The sequence below is a fragment of the Eleutherodactylus coqui genome, chromosome 7, assembly GCF_035609145.1.
Source record: "Eleutherodactylus coqui strain aEleCoq1 chromosome 7, aEleCoq1.hap1, whole genome shotgun sequence".
NCBI classification, from domain to species: domain Eukaryota; kingdom Metazoa; phylum Chordata; class Amphibia; order Anura; family Eleutherodactylidae; genus Eleutherodactylus; species Eleutherodactylus coqui.
The window spans coordinates 206,148,494-206,166,315 of NC_089843.1; the positions used below are offsets into that span (position 1 = coordinate 206,148,494).

General features: G+C 43.2%; 1 protein-coding gene across 1 annotated transcript in view; it reads left to right on the forward strand.

Moving 5' to 3' along the window:
- The first annotated feature begins 321 nt into the window (after positions 1–321).
- The window catches only part of BMP3 (bone morphogenetic protein 3), a 74,872-nt gene continuing 57,371 nt past the window's right edge, over positions 322–17,822 (forward strand). Inside the window, exon 1 of the mRNA XM_066574249.1 lies at positions 322–713. Within this exon, the coding sequence (XP_066430346.1) occupies positions 476–713 (238 nt within the window). The 5' untranslated portion in view covers positions 322–475. The remainder of the gene's footprint in view (positions 714–17,822) is intronic.

Sequence of the window (17,822 nt, forward strand, 5' to 3'; positions counted from 1 at the left end):
ACAACCTGCTGCCTTCTTCCTGTCACTGCAGAAGACCCGTGAGCGGTTGCCTGTCGCTAATCCCCCTGTGTGATGCCCCCCACAGGGCTCTGCTACATTGTATACCTGCTACATTGGTATAATGCTCTGCCCTCCATGGCCAAGTCCCCTCTGCAGCAGTGAAGGGGTTACAGCAGCCATCCCTCGGCCGGCCGGGCTGCTGTGACAGCTCTATATATGCCGTCGTCTGCAGGCAGTGCAGGTTGGTCAGAGCAGCAGTCCCGCTATTGGCTGCGTGCAGAGAGGATCAGCCCTGAACTCACACAAAACCGTGGCCTCCCAGCGCCTGGCGGCAGTCCGCACTCCGCAGAGCAGGGGAGGGAAGGTCCCGGGGACCATGCACACATAGCGGCACCGGCCGGCCGACCTGTGGATTGTAAACCAATAAAGTCATTTGCTCGTCTGTCGTTGTCATTCAGCACCTGCCTCTGGGGACATGGAGGCTCCTCTGCGGCTGCTGCTGTGGCTGGGCTGCTGCTACCTGTGTCTGGGACAACTGGTGGTGGACATGAAGAGGCAGGAAGAAGCGGCGCTGCCGGTGGGGGACACGGTGTCCGAGCATATGTTCAGGCTCTATGATAGATACCGGGGCGATGAAGGAAGCAGAGACCCTGCCCGGCACCGGCTGCCCCTCCACAATGGCAACACTGTCAGGAGCTTCCGAGCGCTGAGCGGTAAGTACTTCTCATCTGTCCCCTCCTGAGTGACAACCAGGCCACCCCTGTGCCCGCGGCTGGCACACCTGTCTTAGGGGCACTTCGGGCTTTCCGATCTCTGCCTGTTTTTGGAGGAAAGAAAGTGATATGAAACAAGAAGAGAACCTTTTTTCCTCCCATTGAGAATTCTGCTACATTGTTGCTTTATTTGTTATTGTTGCAAGTTAGCAGGAAAGTTTTGGTGAAGTTTTTTTTGGAGAATCGGAGAACTTTCCATCATGTTTGTGGAGGAAGTGATGATTGGAAGCGATGATGGTGACTGCAGACATCAGATGCCATCAGGGGTTAAAAAGAACGCATTTGCGGACGTGAAAATCTCGTGAGTTGCATAATGCGGCTATGGCCGCTCTCACACAGGTGGGTTGTTTTTTTTTCCGCGTTTAGCGCATCGTTTGAAACACCTGTAAAACTTTTCCATTGTTTTCGATGGGGCTTCTCAGACAAGCGCTTTTTGAACGCTGTCTGCTCTATTTAATGCGTTTCAGCATTTAGTTTTTTTTTTTGTTGTTTTTTTTTTTAACGCGCCACATCACCCATTGGAATGCATTTAAAATGCTGTCAAAAGATCAGAAACGCTGTAAAATGTCCCGTTTAAAAACGACGCATTTTTACGAAACGCCTGTGTGCGACTGGTCTAAGCAAAGCCAATTGATTTCAATGGCTTCGTTCTCACGGGCAAATTTTTCTCGAACGTAAAAAATAGGTACTGCTCTATTTTTCTCTGACGTTTATGTTCTACGCCCACAAAAAGATAAGTCCTGCCCTATCTTTGCCCATTTTACGCCCCAAAGGTCCCCTTTGGTAGTATTTGGAGCTTCAAAATTGCCTTCATTCAACAAACGAATTTACGAAACAATTGTGTAATTAGCACACACCTGACACCTACTTACAGTTGTTTGCAGTGAGCAGGGCCAGTGATTACAACTTCCGATCGTTTCTTCTGTTCGTCGCCTTCGATCGTTTCAGCGTGATTTTCTTGCACCCACAGCAGCTTTGGGTTTGGACAGCCTAAAAAACAGCACATCGAACCAGACTCCAGCATAAAAATGACTTGTTCATGTGTAAATATGCTTCATTGCGGTGAGCATATCCGCGCATACTATTGTCTGAATGAGCCCTTATGGTGAAATCTTTGTGTCTAAAGTGATTACTCAGAAGACTACATGATGGGATTCTTAGCCGACGACTGCAGACAGCGTCTGCTTCTTACAACCTGGGCTGGGGATCTCCAGAAATCAGAGCTGTCACAAGGAAGGATGACAAACTGATCTCAGCCTGCCCAAAGATGCTTGTCATGGGGATAATCAATGCAGCATCATGATCGTATGAGGTCTTCCCCATCTCACTAAGTTCTATATCATTTTGCTATGTTGGTCCAGAGGAAGCAATTTACATTAGGGTGGAAATCACTTTCCAACTTTAATCTATCATTTAGAATAAATCCCCGGATCAATGTCTCATCTCAAGCCTCGCAGCCATAACATAGAGCGAACTGTGATGTGGGGGCTCCCCTGGAGAAGAAAACATTTTCAGGGATTCCCCCCAAAGCTACAAAGGTCACTGATATAGGGTCATGCCTTTGTGATGCCATTCTATCCTATAGTGTGACAGATCATATCTGTACTGTTTTTGTTACAAGTAGAAGCAAGGTGACTATAAAGTTGCCATATCTTGTGTTACCTTGTAGCACTGGGTTCTTGGGCTCAAATCTCAGCAAGGGCAACATCTGCTTGGATTGTGTATGTGCTGCTTGTATTTGCATAGGTTACCCTTAAGGTACTCAAACTTCAAAAATCTACTGATGGGTTAATTATTTTCCTATGAAATGTGCCTGAATGTCTTTGTGTGTCTGAAGTAGGGAAAATAGATTGTGAGCCCCACTGGAGTCAGGGAGTGAAGTGATGGTGATCTCTGTACAGCGCTGCTGAATATGTTGGCAACATATAAACACAGAAGAACAAACAAAGAGAAGAGGGTACTTAAAGTGGTTTCACATCTGCAGAGGGGGATCTGTTTCCTTGCTCCATTTGTAGAGCAGGAAAGGGGAATCCCCTAGCCGAAAAGCTCCATTTTATGACGGAACCGAACAACACCGGATGGACCATATTGACTATAATGGGGTCCATTTGGTATCCGCTCAGCTGCCCAGCCTTTTTATTCTGGTATTTTGTGCCAGTTCTGTGATGGAACCTTCGACTGGAAGTTGCAGCGCACATGTGCACCTGTCTTTAATCCCCCTACTGCCTCTCTGCTCCGGGGAGCGATTTTAGTATTACTGCATATATTAGAGAATTGCCGATACTGCAGTTTACTGACATATAAGGACAGGTTGATACACATACAGGGTACGTTCACACACTGCAGATTTTGGTGCAGATACAGAGCAAAATCCGAGTCCAAATCTGCAGCATTTGTTGCAGATTTTCACATGGTTTTTGCAGCAGATTTCACCCTTTCAATTATACGGATTTTGGCGCGGTTTTCAATGTGGTATTTGATGAAGATTTTGGTGTGCATGCAGTAAATGGGTATTCCCCAAAATCATGTCTTGTCCTCTATCAATAGGACGATTGATAAAACAGATGTGAGGGGTGTCTCACCTGTGAGACCCTACTGACCCTGAGAACAGGTGTCCCCATCAGTGAGGAAGAGCTTGAATGGAGTGCGCAGCAATTTCTTTGATTCCCATTGAAATGATGGATAGGTGATAAAACATGATTCTGGAAGAACCTCTTATGACAGTTTAGGAAACTAAGTCCATAATATTTAATGTAATCCTTAAATATTTGATTTCACATGGTGCTATGATACATCAGCCTGTATGTTCTATTTCTATCAGCAGAAGACAAGTCTTCCTAATTAACCACCATCATATTTCTACTTTCTTCTGGAACATCTCAGCCAATTACAATCTAAACTCTTTAAACTCATTTCATTTAGCTATGATTAAGCTAAATAAATAGGAAAATGCTTTAACCATTTCATTCCTGCAAGAGTCTTAGGATGCACCTGGGCTGTATTCTCAAGCAGTTAATTGCTTGTGTAGGAGCCTGGAGGTTGGCAGTGCTGGGTATGTGAGTCTGGGCACCGGGTTCCATTTCTATAAAGCTGTCAGGGTGATGTATGTTGTTACACCGTCACAGTGATGTTTATTTGCCTTCCTATGCTGACATTCACAGAATAAGTGGAATACTTGCCAGCATGTGTTTCTTATGATAACTGGGGATGAAGCATCTTGACAGCCTATTTGGCACCATGTCAATGCATTGCTGTTCATTCTGCGCTATTCCATCTTTCCGTATGGAAGAGGGTGACATGTAAGCGTTATTCAGACAGGGAGAGGTTAATGTACGTGAGCACTTTGTAGTTACGTTTTTTTTTTTCTTTTGGTCTCTGTTTACGCAGCAGGGAACACTTATGGGGAACAAGACCAGGAGGCATGTTGAACAAATCTGAAGTCAGCAATGCGGGGCTTGTAAAGCGCTGCTGAGCAGGTGCACAGGTGTTCTCAGTGCCCTCTCCAGACAGCAGCAGAAACCCCCCGCTTATATAAAAAGTTCACTCACATTTCAGGCATCCATTTATCTTTTCACAGTGGAAAAATTTGCAGCGTCTGCGTAAAAGTGCAGATTGTGATGAAGCGATGCTGTGTTGTGTTTTGATCACACCTTTGGCAGAGAAGAGAGTGTGGAGTTAATTACATTAATCCATTCTCTGCCAGAGTCAACAGCAGAGAGTTGGAAAGGGCAACACTTGGGTAAAAACACCGCTGGGACGTCCTTTTGGCTTCCCATCCTCCCATTGTACACAGTGATACAGCGCAGAATAATTCGCTTTCTTAATTGCACTTTATTACCTCCATCTAATTTCTTCAACGGTGGATTATCTCCACTTCAGGTTAAGATTCGTAGGACTTTCTGTGATGCTGTTCCTTAATTAGAATTTAGACATCTGGGACGCTTGCAATCTCTCTCCGTCAGATGTTTTGGCAGTGAGAAAAGTGTTAGACCAGCCGGCACGTTATCCCGTGCATGTAATGTGAATGAAGTCTACATGTACACCTCAGCCTGTACACTCATTAACTAGTGTTTTTGGCTCGCTGCGTTGATGTGTAATCAAGATTTGAAGAAATTACGTTTATGCTGTTCGGGTTTTAAAGGGACGGTATTCACTAATGTATTTTCATGGAGGAAGAGTTGTGTTAAGTCGCCGCATAAATGGCACATTGTGTACTTTGTGTTGTACATCTGAGACTCAGTCTTTGGAAATGTGTGTTGGTTCTGTAAGTCTTTGAGCTGTCTTATCACAAATCCCCAATGTGAGCCTGTCCAGGGCTGTTTCCCATTGTGGTGTTCTCTTATGTGCCCTTTTCTTACTTGTTATATATATATATATATATATATATATATATATATATATATATATATATATAATGTACCAATGTGTCTAGAAATCTACTACTGGTACCTCATTTTGGGTTGTCTACATGAAGATAGTAACTAATTGGTTACTAAATAAATTACACTTATTTCTTGAAGTTTTGTATAGTCATTAGTGCGCTCCTAGTAATATAGTATGTTAGGCTAAGAAAAAAACCTGTGCCCACCCAGTTCAGGCTATAACTTCCCCACAAAGGCTGATCCAGAGGAAGGCCAAAAAACCCAATGAAGTAGAAGCCAATTTTCCTTATTTAAGGGGAAAGAATTCCGGAAAGAATTCCTTCCTAACTCCAATCTGGCAATCGGAATAATCCCGGGATCACCGACCCATCTGAAGTAATCAGTGACTATAGCACATACTGCACTAATTCATACTAGTTTATTCTTCTCATGTGCTGCTGCTCTCCTTGGATCACTTTTGATCATTTTATCTGATGCTTACACGATCTGAAGACCTTTGGTTTATCGATTTTGTGATCCCTTTCCATTTTCATGTTGGCCATTCACAGAGCAATGAAAATGTGCCATGATTTAAATTGTACCCAAAAGTTTTTTTTAGTCAAAGTATCAGATATTTCTGGAAATAGTTAACAAACATGTAAACAACAAAGATATTTTGTAGACAGATAACCTTCTCAATTATGTCAAAGAGAACCTGTCCTTATGGGCTTAGAGTTCATGGGCCATACAGTCCAGGGGTGTATCTGGATACTTGCCTGGTTCCCTGTTCCCTCACTGTGATCTCTGGAAGTTCGACTTTTGGTCCATACATTGAACTCATCCCTGCAAGTTAGTGTGTGCGCATTCCCATAGAGATCAGTACGTGCACAAAAGCATTGACTGCGGAGATGGGTTTGATTCATGGATTGGGCACAGCTGAGAGCGAGGGAACGGAGAGCCAGGTAAGTATAAAAAGCACTTCCCTGGACTCCTCAGCCCCTGTCCTATGAGGCCATACATTTAGTTTATGGTGATTATGGGTGATGACAGGCTCCCTTTGAACATATTTATGGACTGTACAGTATAGTCCATAAAATATCACCGTATGAAACACCAAAAAAGCCATACAGGCACTAAACACAGACATGTATGAAATACCAATGAGCAGCTAGGAGATCCTCCAGACTGGAGCTCTGGCATGCTGCTTTCTGAAGTCCCTGTGAAAAGGACATGTGGGGCATTGAGAAGAAGAGCTGCTAGAACACCTGGGTCGCTGATTTGGAGTAGAGTCTTTGACTAACTTGGGTCTCCTCCTGAAGCACCACCCGCATATCTTTTTCACAAGGACTGCAAAAGTGGGAAACATGGCTACTTGTGATTCCTGTAGGGCAGGGGTGTTAAACTCGTTTTCACTGAGGGCCACATCAGCATTATGGTTACCTTCAAAGGGCCATTTGTTAGGGTTCATTCACACGGGTGTATTTGCATTCCATATTACGTGCATACTTGAAAACAAAAAATTAGCTTAGACTGTTCTTCTGGATATATTTGCAAAGCCTCCCCGGACTGACGGTGTGGACGCCTGTCATCGGACGGCTGTTCCACACCGGGTAAGTCCAACCCTTTGTATTTCCATATATTTACTTATTTTTCCATAGCCACCTTCTCTAAGGAATCATCTAGATTGGAGCAGTAGTCCACTGATCTTTTCATTTGCTTACCCCTTTAGCACTGAGCTTCCTACCTTGGAGGGTGGCTAGGGCACCCAGGTAGCGCTGTCAGAGCTGTGCCACCACCTGTGAGTTGCTGAACAGAGCGTTGTGAAGGTCCACCAGAGCTCAGAATCCAAGATGGCACCTGCTCCCTGTACTGGCACTGCCACTGGCCTCTGCCTAGTGTTGGCCAAGTTCTCCGGGAAAAATGGAGAGCTGATCCTTCTGTGTCTGGACCTGGTCATGGGCAACATAAGATGATATGGCGTGCCAGATTCAGCTTGCGGGCCTTCAGTTTGACACGTGCTGTTACATTCTATTCTGTTACATTGTGCCTTCCCTCTGCATCGTCACTTACTGATTAGTTTTCTGACATGTTCCTTCATTTGTGGGTGTGTGGTTAACTTTCCTATCAGAAGGAAAGATTGCAGTGCTAACAGTGCAGGGAAAGTTTATCACATAGTAAACATGATTCCAGAAAAACATACAGTGATGCAACATGATGGAATTAATACCGAGTTGTTCTTCCTGAATCATAAGAAGCCTTTATGTTCACCTTATTAGTAACACATAGATACAGTTGCAAGCAAAAGGGATAACTGGAATTTCTGCATTGATTGCTGATGCAATGTGATCTTACCTAAGTTACAGTCAAACAAGGGCTCTCTCACATCAGCATTAGGGGCTTCCATTTTTCTGCTCCATTCGATTTCCGGTGAGAAGTCTGGCATTTTTCCAGAATTCATCGGATGAAATAGCGCTGCTTGCTGCATCAACTCGTCCTATTCTCGACTGCAAATCAGCGACTGAGGTTTTGAACAGAACTTCCAACGCTGATGTGAACGAACCCTAACTAAACTAATAACACACAGACAGTTGTGCTCAGTTCAAGACATGTATGGCATATTGGGAGAAATGACAGAAATTTTGGTGCACATCACATTAGTGCTAAAACTTGCATTCTATACTTTCTCTTACCCCTTTTGAAGTGCCAAGAAAAGGGGACAAGCCTTTGCACAAGGACTTAGGCTTCCCACTGCCTGACAAACTTGCTGTAAGCCAGCCAGAAATGTGATTAAAAACCCTTTCCAATCCAATTTGTAACCTGGTTTTCCTAGGGGGTTTACTCTTTTTCTGCTATTATACAACAGCGCTATCTGCTGGCTAAAGCCAGTACTGCATTAGGTGACATGCTGAATAGGCTCTGACAGCAGAGAGGCTGGCAATATACAGTAAGAGAACCCCGACGGACGTCTTCCAACATCGAGGCTGTACAGCCTTAAATCATAATGTCTTCAGAGGTCAGACAGTGGATTGGAAAGGGTTAAAGTATGGCACAAATCTACTGCTGTTGCATCACAAAACATGTCCTCAGCTTGAGATCAAGGACGGCTACTCTTACATTCACCTGTAAAATGTTTTGATATACCTTAGAATTCATTGTTCTCTCAATGATCACCAGGTATTGAGACCCTGAGCCAGCAAAGCAGCCCAAAACATGATGCTCCCTTCACCAAACTTTACATGTGGGTGACCTTTTGGTGTTGTGTAGAGATGAGCAAGCATGCTCTTCTGAGCCTGAGGCTCGTTCAAGCATTAGCATATGCGAAATAGGTGTTACTGGAGCCGAGCACCTGCTCGAGAAAATGGAGCTGAGAGAGAGAAGAACGCAGGCAGCTACCAAGCATGGGTCAGCATGGAAAATGCCCGAGTCTCCCATTGACTTCAATAGGGTTTGTTACTCGAAATGCTCTCGAGCATTACAAAAAGTTCGGCTCCAGTAACGAGCACCCGAGCATTTAGGTGCTCGCTAATGTCTAGTGTTGTGCAGTATGCTTTTTCCTCCAAACATACTGTTGTGTATCTGTGCTAAAACTTAAATTTTCATCTCATTTGCCCATAGAACATTTTCCTTGAAGCATAATAACCAAAAAATGACACATATCCATCCAGCTCAGCCCATTAGCTGCCAATGTTGATCCAGAGGAAGGTAAAAACCCCAATGAGGTAAAACATCCAATGAGATGGGCAGCTATGGTTTTTTTGGACAGCAGCAGTGTCTTCAGTTTTCTTCCATCAACACTATTCTTTTTCAGTGTTTTTCTAAGTGTCCTCGTGAACAGATGTCTTTGCAGTTTGTAGAGTCTTCTGTGCATCTTTTGGTCTTTACATTTGATTGTTTCACCTCTTTCAGGATTGCCCATTGTGCCCTTGAAATGAACTTAACAGGATGCCCCCTTCTAGGGAGAAAAGCAAGAATTTTGAATTTTCTCGATTTGTAGATAATTTGTCTAACCCTGGATTGATGGACACCCCGGTCTTTGGAAATACTGATCTAGCGTATTTCATCTTCATGTGTTTGTATAACACATTGTAAGGGTTTCTGAAAGTTGCTTGCATTGAGACATGGTTCACACCCACATTGTCAGTAACCAGGCATTGTTTGTCGTTATTTCATGGGCAAGGCACATGTGAAAACCATATTTCCAATCTTCTCTCCTTAACTGTAACACCATTTGCCAAGACAAGACATTAATGGTCCATTTTTAGACCTGCTGATTCCTCATTGAAATGAGCGACCGACGTCAGAGTTCTCTTGTTCACTCGGGCAGCCTGTTTATACAGGCAGATACATCGTTGGCGCATTCCCATGCGAAATTGTTCAGTCATTCACATTCGCTGTATATGTGAATGAGAACGACTGAAGATCTGTATTTACACAGATCATTAGGGAATGAGCCCACAATGACTTTTATGCCTGTCTAAAATGAACGAAAAGTGAATGATTTCTTGTTTGTCGTTCGGTCATTGGCCGCGTTTACACTGAATGAGTATCATTCATTTTCATTCATTTGACCAATAATCGTTCCACTTGAAACAGCCTTTACAGAGATATTCCCTTACTTTTTCTCGGTACGCTTTTCTCAATCTGCTCAGTGCAGGACATGAACAGTACCACCGCTTGTGTGTTATCAGTTCAGTTACATTGTGTTTGCCGTGAATTAGAGAACAATCAAACTACGTTTTGTTAGTAATCAATGTAGAAATCCAGGTAACTCCAAAGTGTTCACTTACTTTTTTTCTTGCAACAGTTACAGAATTGATAGAAACATGACATCCATCCATTCAGCATCACATACTTTACCCCATAGATAATATATAGCATGTTAACCCTTATCTGGGGTTTAATTATTTAAAGCATATGTTGGATATGTATTCCGAACACTAAATTGTCTGGATGTCTTTGCTTTGACACAAAAGAGTCGGAGTTGTGTATGAAGCTCCCTTATCTATTTGATACTGAATACATTTTCCAGATCTGGCGGTTTCAGAGTCATGTGTGTGACTGGTGGGAGTTGTAGTTGGCTCTATGCACCCTACTCATTTATGGGCAATGGAATCCTCCAGCAACACTTGATTGGAGATCTCAACTTCTCTATTTAGCAGTTCAACCTGTGACTCTGACATCTGCGCCCAGTGGGCACCGGCAGCCGTGTTCTGCTGCAGAGCCACACGTTGGAGGCTACTGCTCTGCACCGTGACTGAGTGGCTTATACCTTTCTTTTAACCCTTTTCAATCCAATTTGTATCCTGGTTTTCCTAGGGGGCTTACTCTTTTTCTGCCGTTATACAATGGCGCTATCTGCTGGCTAAAGCCAGTACTGCATGAGGTGACACGTTGGATAGGCTCCAACAGCAGAGAGGCTGGCAATATACCGTAAGAGAACCCCAACAGACCTCTTCCAACATCGGAGCTGTACAGCCTTAAATCATAATGCCTTTAGACGTCAGACAGTGGATTGGAAAGGGTTAATCCTGTTTAGGGTTTGTGGATCAAGTAGTTTGTTTCTGGATTTTACAGAATCCTGAGAGATTCAAAAGCTCGCTATAACATCATGTATTTTTGTTAGCCATTAAAAGGTATCATATCTACAAGATGACTTGGTTTCTCTTGCTGAGAGCAATCACATTTGGATTCTACACACTTTGTAGCATTTATGGATCTGTGATTATACAAGGATGTGGCATTCTTCTGTGGATATTGTGGCTGGGAATTACAGACACTTTACTATTTTTTACTTCTAAAGACACCTTCTGGATATCCTTGGTCTAACCATCTCTAGTTTTTATATTTGTAAAGGGTGTCTAGCTGAAACACTGTATGACTTCTTAAAGGGAACCTGTCATGTAGCTTAAGCTGTTGTCAAGGAGGGCAGCATAAAGTAGGGGCAGACATGCTGATTGCAATGATCTGTCACTTATGGGGTAATGTGAAGTCATTTTTAAGAACTTACAGCTTGCTCCTGCAGCTCCCAGGAAGTGATGAGACCTGAGGTGCCGCTACCCCGCCCTCCCATCATGATTTGCAGTTTTTTAGAGTGGAGGGTAGGTGAGGTAGCAGCACCTCATGAATAAACTGAGCCCATCACTTCCTGGGGGCTGCAGAAACAAGCTGTAAGTTCTTAAAACCCTCTGCACATTACCCTATTAGTTACAGACTGCTGAAATCAGCATGTCTGTCATTATTTTATACTGCCCTTATTGAGACAGAATACGGTACACAACTGGTTAACTTTAAATCTTCATTTAATCTGTAACGCTGTATGAAACAAAGTAAAAAGAAAGGGAATGTATCCAAACAGCACAACGGGGTTTTCATTTCTTCTAAATTATAGGTAATACTCACAATATCAATACAGTAAATTACAAAGAGTAGTCAAGGATTAACCAAGGAAAGGTGAGGAGGGAACAACAGGGGGGTTGGGGTTCTGTTTAATGATCCATTAACAAGGTTCTGATTTAAAGAGATATACGTGCTGATTGGTACGTGTAGGTGTATGATGGGAACTATGTATTCCAGTAGGAGAGCCATTCAGACTATGTTTTAGGGTATTGCTCCATTGTTGCCTTCTTGAAGATATCTGTTTTTTTTTTAGACTACTTAGTGTGCAGATCACGTTGAGCCATTCTTGAATCCTGGGGTGGGGGGTTGTATCTTTGCAGTATCTAGGAATTAGGGTTTAGGCCTCGGTCACACGGGCGGTTTTGGGTCCGACTTGCAGACGCGCTTGCGATCTGCAGATATATAGACCCAATGCATAGCAATGGGATCGGTCACATGTCCGTTTTTGAATTCATGAATGGGTGAGTGAGAGCTGCCTCTGATTGGCTGAGGGCTGTGACCAATCACAGGCAGCCCATTCAGCAGGCGGGGATTTAAAATCCCCGCCTGCTGAATACTACAGAGAGCAGTTCAGGAGAACTGCTGGCCGGACGCAGCTGAACTTCGGCTGTAGCAAAAAGGTGATCCGCGATCCGCAAATCGCGCGAAAAAACGCCCGTCTGACTGAGGCCTCAATGTGTAGGTTAAGAGGATAATGTTGAGTAGGAAAAGTCTAGGAGTGAGTATTACTTCATGTTTAAAGATGAGATTTACTATCTTTTGTACTTTGTGCCAGAATGAGTAAAGAGACGAACATGAGAACCAAAGATGTAATAGTGTACCTTCTGCTTTAGGTCATCTCCAACAAATCGGGGATATTTTGGGTCAATTTTATATGAGCTCTTGGGTTTGTATCAGGTGTTTTTAGACACTTTCAGACAGTTTTTCTGACTTGTCCAAAAAAGGAACATGATCTAATTGTGCCAAATTGCCACATATTCTTGGTGTAAACTGAGAGAACTAATAGGCGGTCTAAACTTTGACTAGAAAGTTTTAAAATTCGACAGACTTATAATTCAGTGATAAATCTGGCACATTTTAGGACGGCCTTGTCTAACTTTGCACTGTCTGACTTTTTAGACAGTATTAACAAGTAAGCCCCATTGGTAAAACTATGTAAACATCTACAAACCCATGTGCCTCCTCATAGATAAAATATCTGTACTACAGTAGTATAGAGAAAAGTGTTGTAGTGAGTTTGTCGGGTTGTATTCATATTGGTCCAGGGGCATTGCTGGACAGTGGCAGGTGAGCCATATGCCACAGGTGCAATCAAGAGAGAAGGCAAGGAGGTGCCGCCTGCCATTCAGGTGAATTGCACAGTTGCTGCTCAGGCATTGGGCTGCTGCTACATTCTGGGCTACTGCAAGGATGGCAGATCTGGGAGCAGGTTGAAACTATTCATGGACTGGTCACATCACTGCCACTAACCAGTAATAGGGTATGTAAAGCATAGGTTGGCACTATACAAATAAAGATTATTATTATGTAAAAGAGGACCTAATGCCCTCCACTTCCAAGGCAGTCCTCCACGTAGGAACGTGTCATAAGGTCACCTCTGCCCGGTTCGGCAGCTGTTGCCATTTTCTCGGTGTGTCATCTTCTTGACCTGTCTGGATGTGATCTGATTCCAGCCATTGGACCTTCAACCTGTGGTCCTCTTGAATGGCTGTAACACTCCTTGTCCTTTGGGTGTAAGCAATTAATAAAACTAAACACTATTTCACTTAGGCTACATTCACACCTCCTTCAGCCTCCTGTCCGGGCTTCCATCTGAGATTCCGAAAACCGCATTCAGACAGAAAGCTGAAGCACTCCATAGCCTGTCAGCATAGACTGCAAGTTTTGGTCTCAGCAGGTTTCCATTAGATTCTGGCCAGACAGAATAGCATAGTTGAATGCTGTAAACAAATAGAAAACTGCTGAAGCAGAAACCAAAGTTTCAGCAAAGTGACAGCCTATGAAGCCTTTCAGCTTTCCATCTGAATGCGTCAAAATAAGCCGGGAAAGGAAGCCTGGGTATAGGGTGTGAAAGAAGACTTAGTGATATGGGAAATTAAAGTAAAAAAAGTTCCATATTTAAAGGGGTATTCCCAGAATCAGCACTTATCCTCTATCCACAGGATAGTTTGTGATTTGTATGTTCAATTAATTGGTGGTGGGGAGGAGAAAACAAATGAAGTTAAACTTAAGATGGCGGGCGAACTAAAACTTTGTCCCAAGTGCAGGAAAAGTTAGCTACACTTCTGCCCTACCAATGCATTCTCTACTATGTCCATTTGATTTAAATGTTAGTGAAATTGACTTTATCGATGACAGCGTTATTTGGAAATGGAGCAGTGACGTATCCTTTCCGGTTTTTTTTAGGGGAAGAAATCCTCACTTAAGGCCCATTTACACACAACGATTATCGCTCAAAAGTCGTCTTTTGAGCGATAATCGTTGTGTGTAGCTGCACTGAAATCCTGCAGTTTTCATTAAGCCGTCGCTCATCGTTGTCTTTCAGCATGCTGACGATGAGCCTTATCAGGGATTCACAGCGGGATGCAGCTGATATTATTGTTTCAGCTGTATCCTGCTCCCTGTTGACAGGCTAGTATGAAGAACAGAGCGGTCCAACTCCATACCCCGCTCGGAGTGTCCGGCTGTATAACAGCCAGGCGCTCTATGCAGAGAACAGCTGGATGCAGAAGACAAATGGGGACACCACGCTTGTCTTCTGCATCCTCTGCTCAGAGCGCTCGACTGTATAACAGCCGGGCGCTCCAAGCAGAGAACAGCTGGATGCAAAAGACAAGCAGAGACACCCTGCTTGTCTTCTGCATCCTCCGCTCGGCTGTATAACAGCCGGGCACTCCAAGTGGGGAACAGCTGGATGCAGAAGACAAGCGAGGACACCCCACTTGCCCTCTGCATCCTCCGCTCGGCTGTATAACACTCGGCACTCCAAGTGGGGAACAGCTGGATGCAGAAGACAAGCGAGGACACCCCACTTGCCCTCTGCATCCTCCGCTCAGAGCGCCTGGCTGTATAACAGCTGGGCACTTGGAGCGGGGAACAGTTAGATGCAGAAGACAAGTGGGGTCACCCCACTTGTCTTCTGCATCCTCCGCTCAGAGCGCCCAGCTGTCTTGGAGCGGGGAACAGCTGGAGCGCAAGGTGATCGCTTAACATTTGGGCAATCATCTTGCGCTGTAAATAACACAACGATTATCGCTCAAAAGACATCTTTTGAGCAATAATCATTGTGTCTAAGTGGGCCTTTACTTTTAAGACCCTTATGTCAGCAATTCCCATCCAAATCCCTTTAGCCAGTCTGATCCATTGCAGTCTCTCTGAGGTTTTTATGTATGCAGTCCAATAGGAGCCAAAGACAGTTTACCAATATATCATTATTGTTGGGCAGAGGGAGGCATCCGTCCCATATGGACAACCCATTTTAGCTCTCATCTCCAAGGGAAACTCTTGGCAGCCACTGTATTTAGTATCCGCAAGTCAATAAATGAGCCATCATGTAATACAAACAGCTCTTGCTGAAGCTTTCTACTGTGGCTTACAGACCCTCTTATTGTGGGGGACACTCTACAACAGCCTCATACTGTACTGCATCATATGGAAAAGGTGGGAAAACCCCTTTAAGATTCCTTAAAACTTATTTAACAGCATTTAGAGGAAAAAAGTGATCTACTATTCATCTGGCCGTATGCAAATAGAAGAGTTTGGAAACCAGTCAAGTATAAATACGAGTCTACAAGGAAAAAATAATGAAACTAATTTATCCGTTCATGTTAAGCAGATGCTATAAATTATAATCTCCATGGTTCTTACTGTTTCCCATAAATCATAAAAGTTGAATTTATATGGAAAATGAGTTGTTGACTCTGTCCTGACAGCTTTGGCAAAAATGGGATGAAATAGTTGAGGTTTTTTTTTTTTTAATTCACTTGATATTGAATAGGAATCTTCATTTGGTTGCAGTAAGTTGGATATCAAACCTATAAGCGCTGATGCCAAATCCCCAGAGAAATGATGGATGGATGGATGGATGGATGGATAGATAGATATGAGGTAGATAGATAGATATGAGGTAGATAGATAGATATGAGGTAGATAGATAGATAGATAGATATGAGGTAGATAGATAGATATGAGGTAGATAGATAGATAGATAGATAGATAGATAGATAGATAGATAGATAGATAGATAGATAGATAGATAGATAGATATGAGGTAGATAGATAGATATGACATAGATATGAGATAGATAGATAGATCGATAAATATGGGATCGATAGATAGATGAGATAGATAGATATGAGATAGATAGATAGATATGAGATAGATAGGTAGATAGATAGATAGATAGATAGATAGATAGATAGATAGATAGATAGATAGATAGATATGAGATATATAGATAGATAGATAGATATGAGATAGATAGATAAATATTAGATAGATAGATATGAGATAGATAGATAGATATGAGATAGATAGATAGATATGAGATAGATAGATAGGTAGATAGATAGATAGATATGAGATATATAGATAGATAGATAAATATTAGATAGATAGATATGAGATAGATAGATAGATATGAGAGAGAGAGAGAGATAGATAGATAAATAGGTAGATAGATAGATATGAGATAGATAGATAGATAGATAGATATGATATAGATAGATAGGAGATAGATAGATAGATGATAGATAGGAGATCTGCTGCTAAAGGCGCCCTGTCCACGGGCGTTGCGGTATCCCATGGCAGAACTCTGCCGTGGAAGCCGCCGCCCAGGAGCAGGAGCCGGCAGACGGATCTCCACTGTCAGCCTATCTGGCAGGTAGACTGACCGCGGAGAATCGTGGCAATTTGCAGCATGCTGGCACCTTCCATAGCAACACTATGGAAAGCTTCAGACGGTGTGATTCGCCGGCAATTTACGGTTGTCAAAATCACGCCCGTGGACAGGGGCCCTTAACATGCAACTCTCCTCAAATGTGTTCATGTGTACAAACTAATGCATATAAGAAAATCGTATTGACCGTGGCAACTATAAGTACAAACCTCTAAGTTTGCCTTGGGCTATATCACATCACGAGGGAGCATTTGGAAACTATGGGCTATTAACCTGAACTTGTCATTCCTCTTGTGATACTGGGATATAGGCAACAGACATGAGTGATAGCCGGTCGAGGAATATGATGGAGAGATGGTGAAACCCGAATTCTTCTAGTCTTATTGTTAGCAACTGCTCTTATTTTTATGGTGAAGATACTGCAGTAAGTGGGACTCACAGCTGTAACAATACAAAGTTACAAAGTATCATTGTTGTTCGCTCAAAGACTTATTGAACTGGAATTACAGTATGAATTTGACAGATCGTTTCTCCAATACAAAACTTCGAGAACAGATCAGTAACCACATGAGGATCAGCCTGTGTGTAACAAAATGTAACTCTGCTTAGAACAAGTGCAACATGAAGTGCTTTACTTGTTTATAAACACTAGGAACTAAGAAACAACGTCCAAAGTCCTATTCAATATGCTTTACTAATAGGGAGGCCAGGAATGTTTAACTAGCTATCTCATGGAACTCTTCATTATCACAAACCTCTAATCTTCCTCAGAATTACTGTCCTCTTTTTATCAGCCTGGCTTTTCCTTAATGCAGTCTAGTAAAATGACTTAGATAGTAAAGTAGGCAAAATGTAACTAGTGCATACTAGGCTGAACTAGATGGACATTGTCTTCATTCAGCCTCACATACCCTGTTTCCCCGAAAATAAGACGCGTCTTATATTAATTTTTGCTCCCAAATATGCGCTACGTCTTATTTTCAGGAGGTGTCTTATTTCACCGCGGCAAATCCGTCTGTGGCCGCTAATCCCTCAATTGGCCAGCTTTGTGGACGAAATTTCTCAGAAATCTCGTCCACATGGGACAGCAAATCTGCCACGGCAAAGCTGGGAGAAGCCGGTGTTGTGGTGCGGATTCACCGGCCACAGAAACGGAAAAGCGTGCAGCCAGGTCACTTCATAACCGTGCCGTGGGTTTTAAAGCAGCGCTTTCCCGGCGGAAATCTCGCTGTTTATCGCTGTGGCCAAACTGCGAGATTTCCGCTTGAAATACGCTCTGTGAGAACCCAGCCTTAAGAATCACACACAGGTTGCCTGACTCACGCACAGAGCCATAAAAAAATAAGGGCTGTAAAGTAATGTACCTGTCTGCAGACAGAAGTTCCTGTACCACC